The 20160-nt window shown below is 37.8% G+C and overlaps 2 protein-coding genes across 2 annotated transcripts; both read right to left on the bottom strand.

Moving 5' to 3' along the window:
• Window positions 1-488: 488 nt before the first annotated feature.
• On the bottom strand, window positions 489-2087 carry LOC126631628 (uncharacterized). Its single transcript, XM_050301750.1, has 2 exons — window positions 1858-2087; window positions 489-1653 (listed from the first exon to the last, which is right to left on the bottom strand). The coding sequence occupies exons 1-2, from the start codon at window positions 2044-2046 to the stop codon at window positions 994-996; spliced, it is 849 nt and encodes a 282-aa protein (XP_050157707.1). The 5' UTR covers window positions 2047-2087; the 3' UTR covers window positions 489-993.
• A 2573-nt stretch (window positions 2088-4660) lies between these two features.
• On the bottom strand, window positions 4661-6396 carry LOC126632818 (uncharacterized). The gene is made up of 4 exons (XM_050303314.1): window positions 6377-6396; window positions 6095-6225; window positions 5952-6027; window positions 4661-5868 (listed from the first exon to the last, which is right to left on the bottom strand). The coding sequence occupies exons 1-4, from the start codon at window positions 6384-6386 to the stop codon at window positions 4724-4726; spliced, it is 1362 nt and encodes a 453-aa protein (XP_050159271.1). The 5' UTR covers window positions 6387-6396; the 3' UTR covers window positions 4661-4723.
• Between the last annotated feature and the right edge of the window lie 13764 nt (window positions 6397-20160).

Here is a 20160-nt window from a genome sequence, read left to right as displayed (position 1 = left end):
CTTTGGGTTCTTCTTGACGTTGAACAAATGATCAGACTTCTTTTTGATCGAGCGATAGGATGAATATTCTTTGGTGAAAACTAAAGAAAGTTCGTAGAAATCCCGGATGGATTGTGGCGGCAAGGTGTAGAACCAATCTTGCGCCTCGCCTTGTAAAGTGGTGGCGAATATCTTGCACATGAGCTCATCGTTGTTTCGATAAAGGATCATTGCGCTTCGGTAGCGCTTTAAGTGTCTCTCCGGGTCTTCATCCCCTTTGAAAGATGTGAAATGTGGCATGCTGAACTCTCGTGGAGGCTCTGCCTGCTCGATCTCGTCCGTGAAGGGTGACCTGCTTATGTTGGTCATGTTCCGTCGTAGTGCCTCGTCGGTGACCTCATTGCGTTGGAAATCATGCAATCGCTTGGTCAAGAGTCTCTCTACTTCTTCCTGAATTTGCCTTTGTTGGGGTAGTGCAGCTCTCGGCTGCCCCCAGCCATGACTTGCTGGTCTAGGCTGCTCTTCCATGTGTTTGGCTCGTCTATGCCGCAGATGCAGTGCATATGGTGCATTCCTAGCAGGCGAGCGAGTTCTTTGCAGGCTGCTGGTTGAACTTGAGCTGGATTGAGTGACTGCTTCTCTCCGTCCGTCGTGCTGCCTACTCTGATGTGAGGTGGATGATGCTCCTTGTGGGCTTAGCCGCGAATGAACACTTTGTCTGGAAGGTTGCTCATGTTGACTATCGGAGTGTGACCCCAACCGTGAATGTATGCTCATCCGTTGGCCTAGTCGAGAGTACACGATCCTCCGCGCGCTAAAACGGGAGTATACGCTATCTCGGGGGCCCAATCGGGAATGTACACTGCCTGAACGTTCAGCTCGTGGCTGGTCGAATGGCTGCTTGCTGGGATGCTGCTGGAAAGGTTCGTCTGCCCTTGTCCTACTTCGGGATACCTCGTCCGGGGCACGTTGGATCCCGATGCGTTGCAAAAGTTGATTCACCAAAGTTGTCTGTTATGCAAGGGCGCTCGTCAACTCTATGACTTGTCGAGACAAGTGTTGTTCGCCATTTGGATTGGAAGAGCTTGGAATGAATGCGCCTCCTTGAGCAGTGGAAGGGTGGTAGACTCCGGGCGCGAGATTTGAGTTAGGAAATGTCAAATCCGCGAAAAAATGTGGTGAGAATGCCCCCGGCTCGATGGTAGGTCCAGATGGTTGAGATAGTTTTGGGCCGACTTGGGCTGCTTGGAAAGCCACAGGAGCAGTGTGGGCCTTGAGAGTGGGCTGCTCGTTGGGAGCAGGCTGGGTCACGAGAGCAGGCTGCTTGGCAGGAGCAGGTTGCTTGGCGGGAGCAGGCTGGGCCACGGAAGCAGGCTGCTTGGCAGGAGCAGGTTGCTTGGCGGGAGCAGGCTGGGCCACGGAAGTAGGCTGCTTGGCAGGAGTAGGCTGGGCCACGGGAGTGGGCTGCTTGGCAGGAGCAGGCTGGGCCACGGGAGTGGGTTGCTCGACGGGAGCAGGCTGGATCACGGGAGCAGGCTGCTCAATGCGCGGTGCATGTGAATGCGAGGCTTGGGCTTGGGTCCACGTGAACTTGGATGGCACGGCTTGGATCGTGGTCTTGGTACCGTGAGCCTTGGATGGCACGGCTCGGGCCGTGGTGAAGGCTCCATGGACCTCGCCACGAGTGGCTACCAAAGTAGCCATCGTGGTGGTTCCCATGGTGGCCGTGGTGAAGGCATCATGGACCTCGCCGTGGGTGGCTACCGAGGTAGCCACCACGGTGGTTCCCATGGTGGAAGCTCGTGGTGATGATGCCGCTCCCCTTATTGTCGCATTTTGCCTTACGGATCTCCGGGTCGTGGTGAAGGCTCCATGGACCTCGCCACGAGTGGCTACCGAAGTAGCCACCGCGGTGGTTCCCATGGTGGCCGTGGTGAAGGCACCATGGACCTCGCCGCGGGTAGCTACCGAAGTAGCCACCACGGTGGTTCCCATGGTTGAAGCTCGTGATGATGATGCCGCTCCCCTTATTGTCGCATTTAGCCTCACGGATCTCCGCAATCCCATTTCTTGAACATTAGAATTTTCACTTGTGGAATTTTCTAAATTTCTAGGCATTATATTTTACTTATACGTTTTATCAAAGAACCTTTGCAAGTAAAAAATTCTAATAATAAGAACGTATGAAAAATATTCAAATGGACTAGAAAATAAAGAAAAAACCTTTTTTGTGCGAGAGTCTTCTACGAGTATGGATTTCAACTCTCAATGAAAGCACCAATTTGTGGATGCAAATTTTCTCCTCTTCGATCTTGGACGATTTTGCACCTACAAAACAACTAGCACCTTAGGTTAAGGCCAAAAGCCTCACGCGCCCACGATGAATGAGGGGGGGCTTTGGCCGAAGAACCTCCGATGCCAAAGTTAGAATTTTAGAGAGAAATAGTGTTTAGAGTGTTTTGGAATTTTTGCAAGAGATTTGGAATGAGTGTTTGGTAAAAATGGGTGACTATTTATAGGACCAAATTGGTCCACATCTTCAAGAAATGGCCGGCCCTTTCTTTGTGCTTTGGGATGAAATTTGTGGTTTTATTAGCCACTTTATTGGCTAATAAAATATAATAGAAATAAATGGGAAGTTACCCAATTGAATGACTAGCATTATTTGGCTAATAAAGTGGAAGAAATTTGAAAAGGTGTGGAGCAAAGAGAGGGAATGTGGCCGGTCTACTAGGTGGGATTTTAGGGTTTATTTTAGGTTTAATTAGCCAATTAATTGGCTAATTAAATATGAAAGGAAATGTTTTAGTATTTATGGTATTGATTGGCTAATTTAAAAGGGAAGGAAAGGTGGAAAAGGTAGAAAAAGGTGATGGAATAGGCTTTGAATGGGGTAGCCGGCCCTATATCATTTTTTAGGTTTGAGTGGATGTTTCAAATTGATAATTAAGGGATGATTTTAGGAGATATGGGAAGAATATATTATTTAGATAATTAATTAACTAAATAATATATTAGGGAAATTAAGTTTTGGAAATAATTACCTAAAATAAGATAATTTGGAATTGGTTACCTCTTTTGGAGCATTTTTGAATTGGTTGAGGATGATTACCCACTACTTGCGCGTAGGAAATCCCGGTATGCCTCAAGGGTATTTTTGTCCTCTTTCGTTCAAAAGTCCACGTGTCGCCTAGCGAATATTTTTGGCTCCACAATTGATATTAAAATCGGAATGAAACTAAAAGCTTTGGGGTTTTAGATACTTAATCCTTTTAATTAATACCTAAAAATTTGCAGGAATCAAAGCTTAATTTCCCGTAATCTTTCATTCGATATTGAAAGAATGGTTCGAAGAGGAAAATAAATGAAAAGGGAAAAAAAAACATGTAAATTTGAATCCCTTGTAGTTTCTTTGAGAGAAAATTGTAGCAATTATCCCTTAACTTTAATTCAATCAGAGTAATGGTCCCTTAACTAAAAATCAGTGAAAATTGGTCTCTTAACTCATCAAAACGTCCAGGTATGATGAAATGACAATTGCTATAATTGGGTTAAAGTTGATGGTCCCTTAGTCAACTCTGTTAACTTCCGTCAAAATGCGTTATGATGAAATGACCATTGCTATAATTGGGTTAAAGTTGATGGACCATAATTGGATTAAAGTTGAGATCACTGCTACAACTGAGTTAAAGTTAAGGGACTAGTGCTACAATTTTCCATATTTGATTCTTGATTCAGTCTCATGTCTGTAGCACGTGATTCATTTTGACGGAAGTTCTGACGAAGTTAACAAAAATGATCATAGATGTACGTTTTGATAAGTTAAAGAACTAATGATCACATATTTTTAATTAAACGATCATTAGTACAATTTCATCTTTCTTTAATGATGAAAAGCCAACATGCATATCACATATGGAGTAAAACAAGACAAATTGGCTTCTGTATTGGACCCTTTATTATTTCTATATTTGGGTAGGCTATGATGTCACCTTTACAAAGCAAGTAGATCAACTTAGGGCTGAAAAAAAATAAATAAAAAAATAAAAAACATAAAAAAAAACGCGAAAAAACCAAACGACTCGAACCATACCGAACTTGACCTGAAAACATTGAATCGAGTAATATCGAACCATTCGGTATCAAAAACCAAATAATTAGCGAAACTTCATTACGGGGATCACGACCATATCTCCGTTTGTCTTTGTAATACCGAACCAAACCAAATATAATTGTATAATATATATAAACTTTTTAATATGTATTTGAAATATCGCTAGATATGATTGATCATTAGATCTCAACCGTTCCTAAAAATATAAATCTCCCTCTCTCGCTCAGAACCTTCCCAGACAACCAAAGCCCTCTCTTTGATGACTCCGACCCAAGGAAGAAAATATCGGTAATATCGGAAATATTGGTAGTCCGAAAACACGGAAATATCGATGGAAATATCGGTAAAATATCGATATCGATAAAAATTACATGGAAACCACGGAAATTGTAAGAAAAATTTGGAAATTTTTATTGAAACTTTATAGGATGTTTATTTAGTCAATTATCTATTAATTTATCACAAAAAATTGGAAGGAAATGCATTGCATGATGGATTTAACATTATCAAGTTGATTATATAGCGATCTGACAAATATTGTGAGTGTAGAAAATATGTAGTAATTAATGAAAGAAGTCTAAACACACCATAATCATTTATATATAATGAATTAGTACAATATTTTACACTTTAGTACCACATAGAGTTCCTATGAGGTTCAAATTTTTCACTATCTTCATCATCTCTATGTGTAGAATGAGTGTATTGTGAAGAGTAGTTATCAAATGATAAATCCCCAAAATAGTTTTGCATGTAATTGTTAATATGCCACCCATATGGATCCGAGATTGGTTGAGGTTGTCCATAAGAAAAATCATTTGAAGATTGAGGCTGGGATTGTTTCCATGAGTCGCTCGATTCCATCCCAACAGGAATGGGATATGAAGGGTAGGGAAATGGTTGGTTATGAGTATAACCATAGTTACTACTTCCCAATCCAACAGAGTCTGAAGTTCTAGATAACGAGTCATCTTCTTGACTTGACAAAATCCCCTTGCCTCTTTCTCTGCGAGTATAGTCCTTCCCTATGGCACCAATTCCTGGTCCTGCCCGCTTACTGCCATGGTCATCATCCTGTGTTGCATGCGTGAAGTTTGCCTCAACAATGAAGGGGCTCATATATCCGGGAGGTGGTGGTCCATAATAGTTTCCATATCCACCACCACTACCTCCAGCTCCACTATGTCCTTCATCATTCCCACCTCCGGTGGTAGGTGAGTCTCCTGATCTTGTACAAGAGCTATCATTAGTATCAGCACGATGTTGTGGTTGTGTAGGATTGGAAGAAGGTGGAATTCCAGTGTTTCTTGGTCTTGGGTGCAAAAGTTCTTCGAAAGAGTCAGAGCTGCTAGATCCCACCTCCTCCTCTAATACTCTTTCTACATTTATCCCTTCATTACGTGCTTCTTCAGCAACTCTGGGAGCTGGGTTGCCTTCATCATCATCTAAATGAAGAGGTCTAATCCATTGAAAAAGTTGGTTACCCTCCGTATCATCATCTTCACCAACAATATCAAACACATCTAGTGGGTCACCACGGTCGACATGATCGATTTCTGCTTCCTTATCTCGAATTTGAAGCTTCATGTTGTAGTAGCAATAAACTAATTTTTCCAAGCTACTATGAGCCAACTTATTTCTTTGCTTTGTGTGTATGAGTGCAAATGTGCTCCAATTTCTTTCACAAGCAGATGAGGAAGCTGTTTGTGATAATACTTTTATTGCTAACTTTCTCACAGTTGGTGCATCGGTCCCATACATGATCCACCATTCAGCTACAATGAAAAATAATGTTGATAAGCCTAATAACTCCAACAAATTCTATTATAAACTTATAGTGAAATATGTTTATACTCACTAGGAGACATATTTGTTCGAGCAGCAACTGATGTTGGTTCTCCAAATGTTCTTCTTGCATCTTTAAACCATGTTAGCTGAATACAATAAATTGTGTTAGTTTAATCCAACAAAGTAATTATTATAATTTAAGTAATTGTGTACCTCATTTCCAAATTGGCCAACTGCTGGTGATGCAGGGTCTAATTTAGAGTATACATTATGTACAGCACGTATAAGGTTACCATCATCTCCAACACCGGGTCTGTATTGGTATCGGGGATTCAAATAATATGCTGTTCAAAGAAACACATACTCTAATAAGAGAAATAATACTTATGCAACTAAAGAAATGAATTGCAAATTATGACATAATTTATACTTGCTGCATGCAAATCGTGGTATAATGTTTTATACCATCGGTCTTCAATTATTTTTATGACCCACCTTGCACCATGTTTTCTTTCCAATTCATCCTTCACTACACGCATCAACTCATATACTGCCTCCATAGTAGGATACACTTATGTGTCAACGATCCGTAAAACTTTGTAAAGAGGTTCAAACACTTGACACACATGTTCTGTTTGAGTCCAAAAAGCATGATCAAGCACTATACTTTCCACCATACGACCTGTATTTGAGCGGCTGAAATTGTGGTTGGCCCAATCGTCACTAGTGAATAGTTGCTTCAACCTTGCTTTCTTCTTGAGTAGGCTGTTTAATGCAATATAGTTGGTGGCGAATCGAGTGGTAGCTGGACGAATAATTTCTCCTTTGCAAAATTCACGCATCTTTACCAACAACCAACCGTGATTGTAAATATAATTTGTGATCGTTCTAGCTCTTTTGACCACAGTAGCAACATTCTCTCTCTTCCCCATTGCCTCAAACATGAGATCAATACAATGTGCTGCACATGATGTCCAAAACATATTATGATGCTTCATTAACTTTTTTCCAGCTTTGACAAATGCAGAACCGTTGTCGGTCACGACTTGGACAACATTATGCTCTCCCACGTCCATGATTACATCCCTCAATAATTTGTAAATATACTTGTAATTCTTTATATGGTCTGAAGCATCAACAGACTTCAAAAAAATTGTCTTTCCCTTGGAGTATACCATGAAGTTGATGATAGATAATCTGGTCGGGCCAGTCCATCCGTCACACATGATTGTGCAACCATTAGTTTCCCACTTTGACCTCAACTTGTTAACATACTCGCCAATGTCTTTATACTCCATATCCAAATATTTGTTTCTTATCTCATAGGGAGTGGGAGGTTGTACTCCAACACCGGCCTGTTGACATCCCACTACCATATTTTTGAAATGATGTGATGATGCCTTCGCAGCAGGGACATTTTCATAGATAAAGAACTTGCTAATTAGACGCCCCATTCCCTCCTTCACATTACCTCCCTTGAAATAACTCCAAACACTCTTTTGACGTGCGTTGGATGACTTATATAAACTTGGGGCTATTGGTGGTGATGGTTGTGATTCTCTAAGACTGCCTCCCCGTCTCATTTGTGCACCACCACTTGTCCCGGAACCTTGTCCCCTATTAGGAATTTTATGAAGGTGTTCTCTTTCCCATGCTGACTGTTTGGAGGCACGTAATGCTTGTTTCAAACTGCGTCGTTCTTCAGGTCCCATGTCATCATCACATTCGTCCTCATCGTCATCATCATCACTGTCAACCGCTTGGCCATAGACTTCTCCCCGTAGCCCAGCTCGAATATTTTCCATTCCCTGTGTTATCTTTTCCTTCTGCTGTTTTTTATTTTTTAATAATGTGCTGATGAATGCCTTCACTTCTGGGGGGACATTATCGCATCGTTGGACATTTTTTGATGGATCTAATCCACTAAGATGATACTTCAGTCGTGTCACTCCGCCACTCTTCATTACCCGACCACAATATTTGCAAATTGTGCCATGTTTGTTTCCGTCTATTGGGTCTCCATGTTCCCAAGCTGGATCACGTTTACTGGACATCTTAAACGTACCTATATTTATTTTTCATGAAAATTAGACAATTATTTTTTGATAAAATAAGAGAACCTAAATAATAAAGTTATTCTACAAAAGAATTAAATACAAAGTAAAGAAAATGATTGTAAAAATTTAAGTAATTATACAAATAATATGGAATAATAAAACCTAATATTAATGAATAATAATCCAATTTGATAATAATTCAATTTAATGAATAATAATCCAATTTCATAAAAAAAAATCCTAATATAAAACATGGTGATGAATAATAATCCAATTTGATAATAATCCAATTTAATGAATAATAATCCAATTTGATAATAATCCAATTTAATGAATAATCCACCAATTTGATAATAATCCAATTTAATGAATAATCCACCAATTTGATAAAAAAATAATCCTCATATAAAACATGGTGATGAAAAATAATCCAATTTGATAATAATCCAATATAATGAATAATAATCCAATTTGATAATAATCCAATTTAATGAATAATCCACCAATTTGATAATAATCCAATTTAATGAATAATCCACCAATTTGATAAAAAAAAAAATCCTAATATAAAACATGGTGATGAATAATAATCCAATTTGATAATAATCCAATATAATGAATAATAATCCAATTTGATAATAATCCAATTTAATGAATAATCCACCAATTTGATAAAAAAAAAATCCTAATATAAAACATGGTGATGAATAATAATCCAATTTGATAATAATCCAATTTAATGAATAATAATCCAATTTGATAATAATCCAATTTAATGAATAATCCACCAATTTGATAAAAACAAAATCCTAATATAAAACATAGTGATGAATAATAATCCAATTTGATAATAATCCAATTTAATGAATAATAATCCAATTTGATAATAATCCAATTTAATGAATAATCCACCAATTTGATAATAATCCAATTTAATGAATAATCCACCAATTTGATAAAAAAATAATCCTAATATAAAACATGGTGATGAATAATAATCCAATTTGATAATAATCCAATATAATGAATAATAATCCAATTTGATAATAATCCAATTTAATGAATAATCCACCAATTTGATAAAAAAATCCTAATATAAAACATGGTGATGAATAATAATCCAATTTGATAATAATCCAATTTGATAATAATCCAATTTAATGAATAATCCACCAATTTGATAAAAAAATAATCCTAATATAAAAGAATAATAATCCAATTTGATAATAAAAAAAACCTAATATTAATGAATAATAATCCAATTTGATAATGAAAATGGTAAGGGAAATAAAATAATAAATAATATTAAACATATTAAAATGATCCTAGGGAATAATTATACAACATTACTTAATTACTTAAAAAAATTAACATGTAATGGTTAACATTACTTAATTACTTACAAAAATTAACATGCAAGTATTAATTACTTAAAAAGATTAACATACGAGTCCACACAAATTTATTTGTTGTTGTATAAATTACAATAATATAAATTTAAGTTTGTAAACTTACCTTAAATATGGAACCCTTTGTGTTCAAGCTTTGGAATGGATCTGGAATGACTTTGAAAATGGTAAGGGAAATAAAATAATAAATAACATTAAACATATTAAAATTATCCTAGGGAATAATTATACAACATTACTTAATTACTTAAAAAAATTAACATGTAATTGTTAACATTACTTAATTACTTACAAAAATTAACATGCAAGTATTAATTACTTAAAAAAATTAACATACGAGTCCACACAAATTTATTTGTTGTTGTATAAATTACAATAATATAAATTTAAGTTTGTAAACTTACCTTAAATATGGAACCCTTTGTGTTCAAGCTTTAGAATGGATCTGGAATGGTTTTGAAAATGGTATGGGAAGAAGAAGAAACGAAAATTCTGTGAATGCCTCTGATACTCCACCTCTGATAAGGTGAAAGAATGTAAGTATATAACAGACATTGACAAACTGACACTGTTTTGCATGTGAAAGAATCTTACTGACTGTCACACGATTTCATTATGAAAGCAGTATTATTTGTTGTTCATGCTCTGAAATTGCAAAAAGTTATTTGGATCATTGTATCAGAGAGCTAGAGATAGGTTTTGAATTATTTGGATCATTGGATCCTTTTTTTTTCTTATACGCCACCACACAGACAGTAAAAAACAGTGAAGAACTCACACTCCACCACACACACACTTCGAGACCCCCCACACCACACCACACACGCACACCACACACGGAGCTCAGAGAGTCTCGATCATTCCTTCCTTTCTCGAATCGTCTCAATCTCTCTCTTCTCTCTCTGAGTCTTCGTTCTCAGTCTTCTCCCTCCCTTCCCCCTTCTCCAGTTCTTCCACACACACACACAGACTCATCTCTCGAATCTCGATCCATCTCTCGATCCTCCTCGTCCGTGTCTCCCTCTGCTCCTCCCATCTCACCCGCCCTAAACCCAGCCGTCGACACCACTCGATAACCGCCTTCTAAACCACCTTGTTCCATGGAGATAGACCGGAATTCATCGTAGTCCCAGCCGTCGACACCACTGAGGAGCACGACGTTGTCCCAGCCGTCTTGGATTCGTGAGGAAGACGACGTTCCCAGGCTCCTACTTCTCTTCTTCTCGGCTTTTAATTTTAATTTTTGTACAGATTTCAATTTTTCTGCATGTTGCTTGATTTTTGTACTGAAATCGATTTTAGGGATTTAGGAATTAGGGATTCAGTTCATTTGCTTTGATTTCGAATTTGGGGATTTAGGGATTCGGTTAATTTGCTCCGGCGTTCTTCTCGGCTTGTAAATTACAATTTTTGTACAGATTGCGATTTTTCTGCATGTTGCTTGATTTTTGTACTGAAATCGATTTTAGGGATTTAGGAATTAGGGATTCAGTTCATTTGCTTTGAAATCGAATTTGGGGATTTAGGGATTCGGTTAATTTGCTCCGGCGTTCTTCTCGGCTTGTAAATTACAATTTTGTACAGATTGCGATTTTTCTGCATGTTGATTTTTGTACTGAAATCGATTTTAGGGATTTAGGAATTAGGGATTCAGTTCATTTGCTTTGAATTAGAATTTGGGGATTTAGGGATTCGGCTTTGTACTGAAACCCTATTTGTTCCGGCTTTGTTCTCCGATTTAGCCGATACAAAATATCGCGATAGTTTCGAAAATATCGCGATATTATCGATAATATCGCGATATTTTTCCGAAAACAAGTTGAATAGTTAATAAAATATCGGGGTCCCAAAAAAACGATAATATCGGCGATATTTCGCCGATATTATCGATATTTTCTTCACTGCTCCGACCCTCTCTCTCTGATTCGTCTCCGCCGACTTCTCGCCACACTAGAGACCACACGACACCTCCAAATTCATCTTCTACGGCGACATCGCACCGTCGAATTCCACCAAATTCATTTTTACCTTCGGCTTGCACGGGCTCTCTCTCCCTCTCGACCCTCCACTATCCATTCCTCTATCAGATAGTCGTCGACCACTTCCCTCTCTTCGCCCGCCCACAGCTCGACGAAACCCTCTTTTCTTTCAGCCGTCGACGTAGAGCTCCTTCCATTCTCAATCAATTTTGTCGATTCAATCATCATTGTCCGTCTCTCTCTCTCTCCCCTATATCTTTTTGCAACTCACTCTCTCTCTCTCTCTCTCTCTCTCAAGATTTAGGGTTTTTTATTTTCAAATTGGGGGGAATTTTTGGGGTTATTTATTTTCGAATTGAGGGATGAATTTCAGAATTGGGGAATCAGTTTCGAATTTAGCCTAAGGGATTTCGGTTTCCCAAACCTAAAAAATTCGAAAGAAATTTGAGATTACTGATTTTTCGGTAAACTAAAATTTTTCAATTCAAGATCGGGTTTTGTTTCTCTTATTTCGATATTTTTAGTTCGATTTTCGGTAATCACTTTTCGATTCTGTAACCAAAGCGAAACTAGCCCTAGCTCAACTTACCATAAATGATATTGTGAGTACCCGCATTTTGAAAATATATTTTACAACAAATATTATTTACAAAATTAATTTTGATTTTCAATTATATATTTTATTTCAACTTAATATATACTATATAATTTAAATATATGTGTGTATATATACATATATATTAACCTATACATTTTAAACGTATGGTTTTCTTTCCAACCTTTTTCCTATCTTTCATTAGATTGTGCTAGAAGTGCCTAATGAGCACTCTATTTGTTGACTAATGGAAGCTATAACTTGGACGTGGCTTCAATTAGCCTTAGGTGGCTGCCCCGTATCATTGTGTCCTTATTTGGTTGACACCCTTGCATGCCACCATTGTCTGGCCGCCAGACCACCAATTAGAAGGAAGTTGGACCCGGCTTTTGCCCTATAAATAGGAGCTTTGCTCCATTGTTTTTGGAACATAAAAGGAAGGCAGCATGCAGAGCATGCATGTTCCACGTAGAGAGAGAGGGAGTTAGGGTTTGCTGCGGGCAGATTGTTAGTGAGTTATCTTGCCAAGATTCGAGGTGAGTGGTTTATGTAATGTGTTATAAAATGTTCTTATTTTCGATAAATGAAATTCATGAGTTATCATGGGTTTTGAGCTATTTCTAAATATCTTTCTATTTCAATTCAAGCATGTTTGATTTTGTGTAAATGTTTATAATGGGATATATCCAATCTATATGGAATTACTTGAGATTGTTCATGGAGCATAAGAACTTTAGTGTTGCATTAATCCGAGAGATAAATGTAATTGCACATGGGAACATTAGGGCAGGAAGGTCATTAAGGGTTACGTAATGGGTTACAATTTATGAAGGATATAATGAACGTATGAAGGGATGATGGAATTACGTGGCTAAAACTTTAATACTATTATTGTATTTTCCAGAGTGTGTAAAACAACATCGTTTAACTAGCATATGACATATTCTACTCACTGGGCGATAGTGGTAGTTGCTATTATTTTTCAGATGATTTATTTGGCAAGACAAGTGCTAGACACGTTGAGATTGTGTTAAACGAGGGATTTAAAAGTTTTTAGGATTTTTATTATTTTTGTACACATTGTAAGAATTTTCAAGATTTATTTTTATAAGAGCAGTTTTGTTTTTCTTTTATTTTTACTTTTACTCACGTACCGGGTGCAGAATTTATTTATTTTTTCGCCGACCTCAAGTCCGGAGCGTGACAGATATATATTACCATACATAGCATTCAAACAACCATAGCCAGATAGACCCTCAATGTCAGTGAATCAGTGGCTCATAGTGGAGGATTGGAATATCCCTTGGAACAATGCTTTAGCTACTTAAGGATGATCAGAAGGTACTCCTCAAAATTATTTGTGTCCGATCACAAAACTTCGTGTTTATAATTGGAACCATTATTATAAGTCACTATATAAAGATATCTATGCAAAAAATAAATTAATACTAAGGTTGTTTAGTTAATCAATTGATTTTCTGCAGATATGATTTTATAAATATTCATAATATGAACGGTTCTGATCATAAACACGAAATTCTATGAACCAAAAACCAAAAGGTTTGAGTAAGAGCGAGCTCCTACTTATTTTTTGAATAACCAAGTATTATTCTGTCCTTCGACCCCCAAAGTATATATAGAAGAATTTTCATGAATGTAAGCGTTTCATCATTACTTTACTTTGGTCCTATTTTTCATCAGTAGTTGTGTCTTTCTCCAACTTCATTTATTCAGTGCATCACATACATCACGCATAGAATAGTTTTCATGAATGAAAACGTTTTCATTATTACTTTAGTCCTATTTTTCATCTGTAATTGTTTGTCTTTCTCAAGATGTCAACCCCATGATATCTCCTATCACCTTTGCCTGTGGCCCTTTTTTGAAACAAAAGTGAAAGATGATTGGTTTTTAAAACTTTCGTCTTCAAAATCAATGTTTGACAGCCTATTAATCTTTGAGGAAAATTTCCTAAACTCCGCCACTGATATAGATGAAACTTTAATTAGTTCATATTAAATATTCATATATTGATAAAACAGATGAGTTTGCTTAAAACGTGTTGTTTATGTTTTTAATTAACACCTAAAGTCGCACGTATTGAAAGAATGGTTCTGAAGAGAAGACAAAATGAAGGGGAAATATTGCCAACATGCACATTTGGATACCCTATAAATTTCTTTGATGAAAAGCTAGCCAACATGCATCATAACACGTGGAGTCTGTTTCTGTATGGGAAAAAAAAGCATGTCCACGGGGCTTACGAGGGAGTGCTTGTTGTCAGAACGCCTAGTTTATGGCAGGTTGAGCGGCTGCTTAGGACACATTTGGAAAGATTATCGTCATCTTCGAGACACCTCGTCAAGAGTGCACTACTTGTTGGCACGAAGTGCAGTGGACATTGGGCATGACATTTGAGCTTCATTGAGCAAAATCTGCATAAAGGGTCCAGAACACCGAAAAACAGTTGGGAACTTTATCAGAAAATTCTTGGTTCGCCCGTGAATCGGTGATCTGGTCAAAACTGGGTCTGGTCCGGTGGCCGGCCGGTGGTTCAGTTGAATCGTGCTAGGGGCGCGGATCCAGGGAGGTGGCTGGCCTCATAGTAGGGTTTTGCCCTACACGCGGCGACTTCTCATTGGTCAAGATTATGTCATCGGTAGGATGAATGAGGAAAAAATATTTCCAAAATATTAATTAGGAAATAATATCTTGAGATGATGATGGAAGTATTCATGATTGATTGTGGTAGAGATTCCTTACTTGTTTGAATTGATCTTTAATTTGAAATGTATTAAAAATAGGATTTAGTAAATAATCTTAGCTTTAATACCTTTGACTTTTTCATGTCACGAGTATGAGAGCTTTGACCAGTCGTAGTTCACTGCATGAACATCTTGGGGTATTGAGTGGCATGTGGAAATATTTGTGTTCTTTGCCAATTTATTGAGAGCAATCTTGTCTTCTTTGAGATAAAGTTCATGTGCTATCTTAAGGATATTTTTTTTATATTATCTTTTGCTCCACAATCTTTCTCTCTCAATACTCTCAACTGCTTCTCTCTCGATATCTCTATTTTATTGTTATTATAGCATCCGAGCAAGTTAGCCCACATGTAATATTCTATGGCCACACATGCTTAACATCATGCAAATTGTGTTGTGCATGTGTTTAGCTCGAAAATTCACCATATGTGAGGGGCATGTAAGGATGTGAATGTTAAAGAGTCTCAAATCGATGACAAGAGAAATCTTACAAGGGCTTAAAAATAAGTTGTGTTCCTTTTCATATTGCCAATTAATTTTATGGTGAAACTTCAACTTTCATTTGTCATTGGGAGTGAGGGTAGTGGTGGTATCGAAATTCATGGGTTAATTAGGTCAACTGTTGAGTGATAATTTGTCAAGTCTATTTGTTTGCCAACCTGAGAAAAAATTTATAACTCCACAACTGCATGAAATTAAATGTATATTTTAAGATTCAAGCATAAACATTCATAATTGATAAAACACACGAGTTTACTTAATACATGTCGTCGTTTATGATTTTAATTAATACCTAAAATTGCATGTATCAAAGGTTAGTTATCCATAATAATTCATGCGATCGATATTGAAACTTGAAAGAATGGTTCCGAAGGGAGAACGAAATGAAGGGAGAAGCAAAGGCCAACATGCACATTTGGATTCCTTGTAGTTAATTTTCTTTGATGAGAAGGCATAACATTTGGAGCAAAACAAAACAATTTGTTTTTGTATTGTAGCGTTTATTGTTTCTATATTTGCGTAGGGTTTGATGTCACCTTCACATATCAAGTAGATTAGCTTTCTATAAATGGTTTGTATTCGTTCGTGGCGGGAATTTCCGTGGGGAATGCTTCCTGGCCGACGAGCACACAGCTCCCCGAGAGGTTGGCGCCGGTTGATGCTTTCTGTCGGGCTTCTGCTTTACTGGCGGGCTTGTCGGGCAAAGCCTGTCGGGCAAGGCTCGTCGGGCAAGGCTGAAAGAGAAGGACAAAGTTAATTTTGAAAGGTGCCTTTGTGAGGCCTTGAATGTAGGCCTTGAGGCTCACGATCAAGATTAACTTTGAATTGCTCAGGTGTGCCACTACTATCTTCAGCATGGTAGATGTAGAACGGATGTTTGAGTTTTAATTATATGTATTCGAGAGACTGTGTTAGTTATTGACAAGTGCCTTTGTGGGGCCTTAGGTGTAGGCCTTGAGGCTTCCCATAAATAACTAACTTAGTACTCAAACACATAAGGTTCCTTTTGTGAGTTATATGGGTCTTATAACCATCATACTTCTGATTACCTGAGCTCAAAGAGCAGAATGAATCCAAATAGGTGCCTTTGTGGGGCCTTGAATAGGCCTTGAGGCTTCCCATCAGAATCCCTTCTATACTTAATGTTCTTGCCCGAGAAATAGGATGAATCCAAATAGGTGCCTTTGTGGGGCCTTGAATAGGCCCTGAGGCTTCCCATCAGAATTTATCCCGTACTCGAACGTTCTTGCCTGAGAAATAGGATGAATCCAAATAGGTGCCTTTGTGAGGCCTTGAATAGGCCTTGAGGCTTCCCATCAGAATTCATCCCGTACTCGAACGTTATATGGTCATCATAATATAACAGAAATAAAACCACGTGGCAGGTCGATTACTTGCGCCCTAAGTAACTTCGGACTTCTTGTTTATCAAAGCTTGTCGTGGATGGGTTAAGTCCACATCAGGTTCTTTTTTATGCCTTGAGGCCAAAGACTTTTTAGGGTGATCAAATCTTATATGCCCGAGGGCTTAGAATTTAGATCTGGCTTGAACTGTGAAGACATATTCAAATCGGATTCAAGTGCTGAGAGAGTCTTTTAATAGCCATATTACTAGAAATAACTTGGATACAACTTGAAGTATACAACATATTGCTAGGCTAATGAATGAAAAGACAAAAACAAAGAAGGTCGGGCAAGGTTTAACCTTGTCGGGCAAGGCTGATCGTCTTGCAACTTCCTATCTTTGTGGGTTAACAGAAGGTTTGAAGGCTTAGAAAAGGGGTTGGGAAATGAGTTTGCAGAAAGAAAATTGATACTACAGCAGATGTTGAACAGGGTAGCAGAGCTATTACAAAGGGTTTATCTCGAAAGGGATGAAGGTTTGGGCTGACTACAGCTTCGTTTTGAAGGCGAATCTGGCTTTGAGCAGAGTTTGTGCTTTTGTTTGTTTGTTTGAGTGTTCTTGATTCTGACTTCTCTTTCTCCTTTTATAGACACCTTGGCTTGGCCTCTTATAGCAATAATCTTGCCCGAATGTAGTTTGAAGGATAATGACTCATCAGCTATTTACTTGTACTGCCATTTAAAAGTACTTTTTGGGCTGATTAGCTGGCTGGTCTATACTACTTGGCCATTGGGTAGGTGAGCAAGTAGTCTGCATGGCCTGCACCTAGTCAGAAACGGGCCTCTCCTGTCTTCTGGACTTCGGCTGGGTTTTGACTGGCCTTGACTGGGCTTCTTCCTTTTAGGTTGCTCTTTGGGCCAACTTCCCCCGAGCCCAAAGTTTAAGTTTTGATCCAAACAGTATTACCATATATATAGCATTCAAACAACCATAGCCAGCCTGACTCTTAATCAGTGATTCAGTGGCTCATATAGAAGCACTGGAATGGATGAGGATTTAGGGATCAATTCATCTTAGTCGTTCATTCTACATTGTGCAGCCAACTTTTGTTAAGTATTATTTGTGTGAAATTTTAAATAAATAAAATCTAAAATGATTAATGGCCACAGGATGACTGATGAAGGAATATGATAAACTGGTCCCTGCTAAGATCCTCACAAAGAAGATCTGAATAGGATCCTGTTCCATCCATATGGTCCTCTCTTTTTCACTCTCATTTCTAAACGTTAATGAAAGAGTTTTTCTACTATCTATACACATCACACAGGGTTGAATTTTTACTCATTGCATTCTTGCCTGCATATCCACATTCAATCTTTTTTTTATTTGGTCTATCTCATACATCAAAGCATAGAAGTATTTTCATGAATAAAAACATTTCCGTTATTACTTTATTTTTTGTCCTACTTTTTATCTGTAATTGTTTGTCTTTTACATGTAACTATAGATATATAGTCAATCATGTGATTGAGTGTGTAGGGTCAAGAATTGAAAGAAATAAGAAACAGATGCCAGAATAAACAAAAACACAATGAAAACACTTGTAGATAATACGAATAAGAATTCTTTACCGGATAAGAATGACATTGATATGAGGCTTGTATCAACCGATAGCTGCTATTAATGTTCTTTAATTGAAAATTTTGGATTAGTACATCATATAAAGAGTATTTATGAAACATAGTCAAAAATTAATTTTTAATATCAAAAATGTCATTTTTCTATTAAAAAAAATATTCAAAAATATTCAAAATTTCACTTAAATAGACACAAATACCTTCAAATTTAACAATCAAATAAATAAAAAAAATTTTAACCACTGTCGCCTCTAGCTCCGGTCCAACTTCACATAGCAATTTTTTTGGCCGCATAGGCGCGCGGGCGCATTTTCTCTTCATCTATCTTAAAAGTCATGTTTTTTAAATTCATTGGTTTCCAATTCATGGGTCATTGAATTTGTCCTTGCAATTGAGCTCTACACAAATGTTGAGTTGATGAAATATAGTGATCATGGGTCCTCACGAGTGACAAATCATCGCAACGTTAAGGAAGTTAGGTGCCGTTTTCAATTTCACAAGTTGTCAAATGGATTTACAGTTAAACATTTTATACGAGTTATTGGCTTTTAAATGTGATTCTGCTATATAAATGAAGAGACCATTGTATATGTGTGGGCTACCTTACGCCTATGCATGGTACTATAGGGGCAACTTTTATTATTACCCAACCTACAACATGATATTTTTAGAATACTTTTTGGAGAGTTGGTATTGACACTCTAAAAATTTTATTTTACACTTTTCACAAATGTATTTTTTAAATATAGAAATTTTGGAGTGAAAAATTAGAATTTTGGAATGTTAATAACAATTGCCTTTTTTTAATACAAGTCATATTTTACAATAATTACACTACGAAAAAAATGAGAGTTTAAACACGAGACACAAGTTGAAAAGTAAAGCCTTAACCACCTGGGCAATCCACCACACATAATTTCCTAAGATTTTTTTTTTTTTTTTTGAAAGCAACTATAGTATTTTCATTGATATAGGAGAACGAGGTTACATCGTATAGGCCGGCAAAAAATGCCGCATCATAAACATTTAGAGTCTACCAAGTTCCTAATGAAATTTGGTGGCTCCTCAAACCAGGAGCAAGATGTAGATTCCATAGGTAAAGCAAAGCAAGCTAAGCAATGGGCAACCCCATTGCCTTGGCAACGAATATGGGCAACTGAAGCTCTAGTGATCCCAAGAAAAGCCACCTTAGAGTCTTCGATAATGTAACCGACAGTGGACATATGAGTCGAGCTCTCGAGCATCGCTTTTACGATCTGGAGAGAATCACTCTTAATAATAATTGCATTGAGACACCTTTCCACACCAAAGACAAACCCTCTCTAACTGCAAGAGCTTCCATTTGAAGATGAGAGAAAATAAAGTGGAACCGCAATGCCCGTGCAGCCACAAAACCCCCTGGTCATCTATGATTATAATACCCACACCACCCAATCTCAATTGTTCACTCCAAGCACCATCACCATTAATCTTGAGAGTACCCGAGAGAGGAATAAACCATCTAACAAACGGCAGCTCCGAGCTAGAAGATAGGGGAGAAACAGTGGAGTTGACAGAGCATAGCAAGTAGCTTAGTGACTTAGTTGCTACAATGTATAGGTAATCAATAACATCATTTCCTAGCCGGTTGTTTCTGGCCCCCCAGATGGCCCCCCAAATCATAAGAACAATATCAAAGTTGGTTCTACTGAGGTTTGCAACGAGAGAAAGACCTCATTAATAAATGGACAAAGTGTGTAGATCCACGGGAAGATGACCAAGTGGGGTAGCCATCCAAGTGTAGATTGCAAATAGGCAATCCAGCATCAGATGGAGGGAAGATTCACAAGGGGAACTGCACAAAACACAAGATTAGCCCGGGTGGGGATGATGTTGTGACAGATTCGCCAAGCACAGATCTTGATTTTAGGGGGGGGCTTTAGCATTCCAAATGCATTTCCATAATTTTGACATGTTGGAACCAATCGAGGGCCCCATAGAGGACGAGGAAAT

The sequence above is a fragment of the Malus sylvestris genome, chromosome 8 (assembly GCF_916048215.2).
Source record: "Malus sylvestris chromosome 8, drMalSylv7.2, whole genome shotgun sequence".
Classification (NCBI taxonomy): domain Eukaryota; kingdom Viridiplantae; phylum Streptophyta; class Magnoliopsida; order Rosales; family Rosaceae; genus Malus; species Malus sylvestris.
This window is presented reverse-complemented; position numbering and strand designations above follow the sequence as displayed.

Excerpts from the sequence above, each read along its gene's own strand:
- LOC126631628 (XM_050301750.1), bottom strand. The coding sequence starts at position 2,046 with ATGGGATTGCGGAGATCCGTGAGGCTAAATGCGACAATAAGGGGAGCG. Across the intron at positions 1,654-1,857 it reads CGGTAGCCACTCGTGGCGAG|GTCCATGGAGCCTTCACCAC; the intron begins GTCCATGGAGCC and ends ACTCGTGGCGAG.
- LOC126632818 (XM_050303314.1), bottom strand. Across the intron at positions 6,028-6,094 it reads TTGGCCAATTTGGAAATGAG|CTAACATGGTTTAAAGATGC; the intron begins GTACACAATTAC and ends TATTGTATTCAG. Across the intron at positions 5,869-5,951 it reads TCGAACAAATATGTCTCCTA|CTGAATGGTGGATCATGTAT; the intron begins GTGAGTATAAAC and ends TTTTCATTGTAG.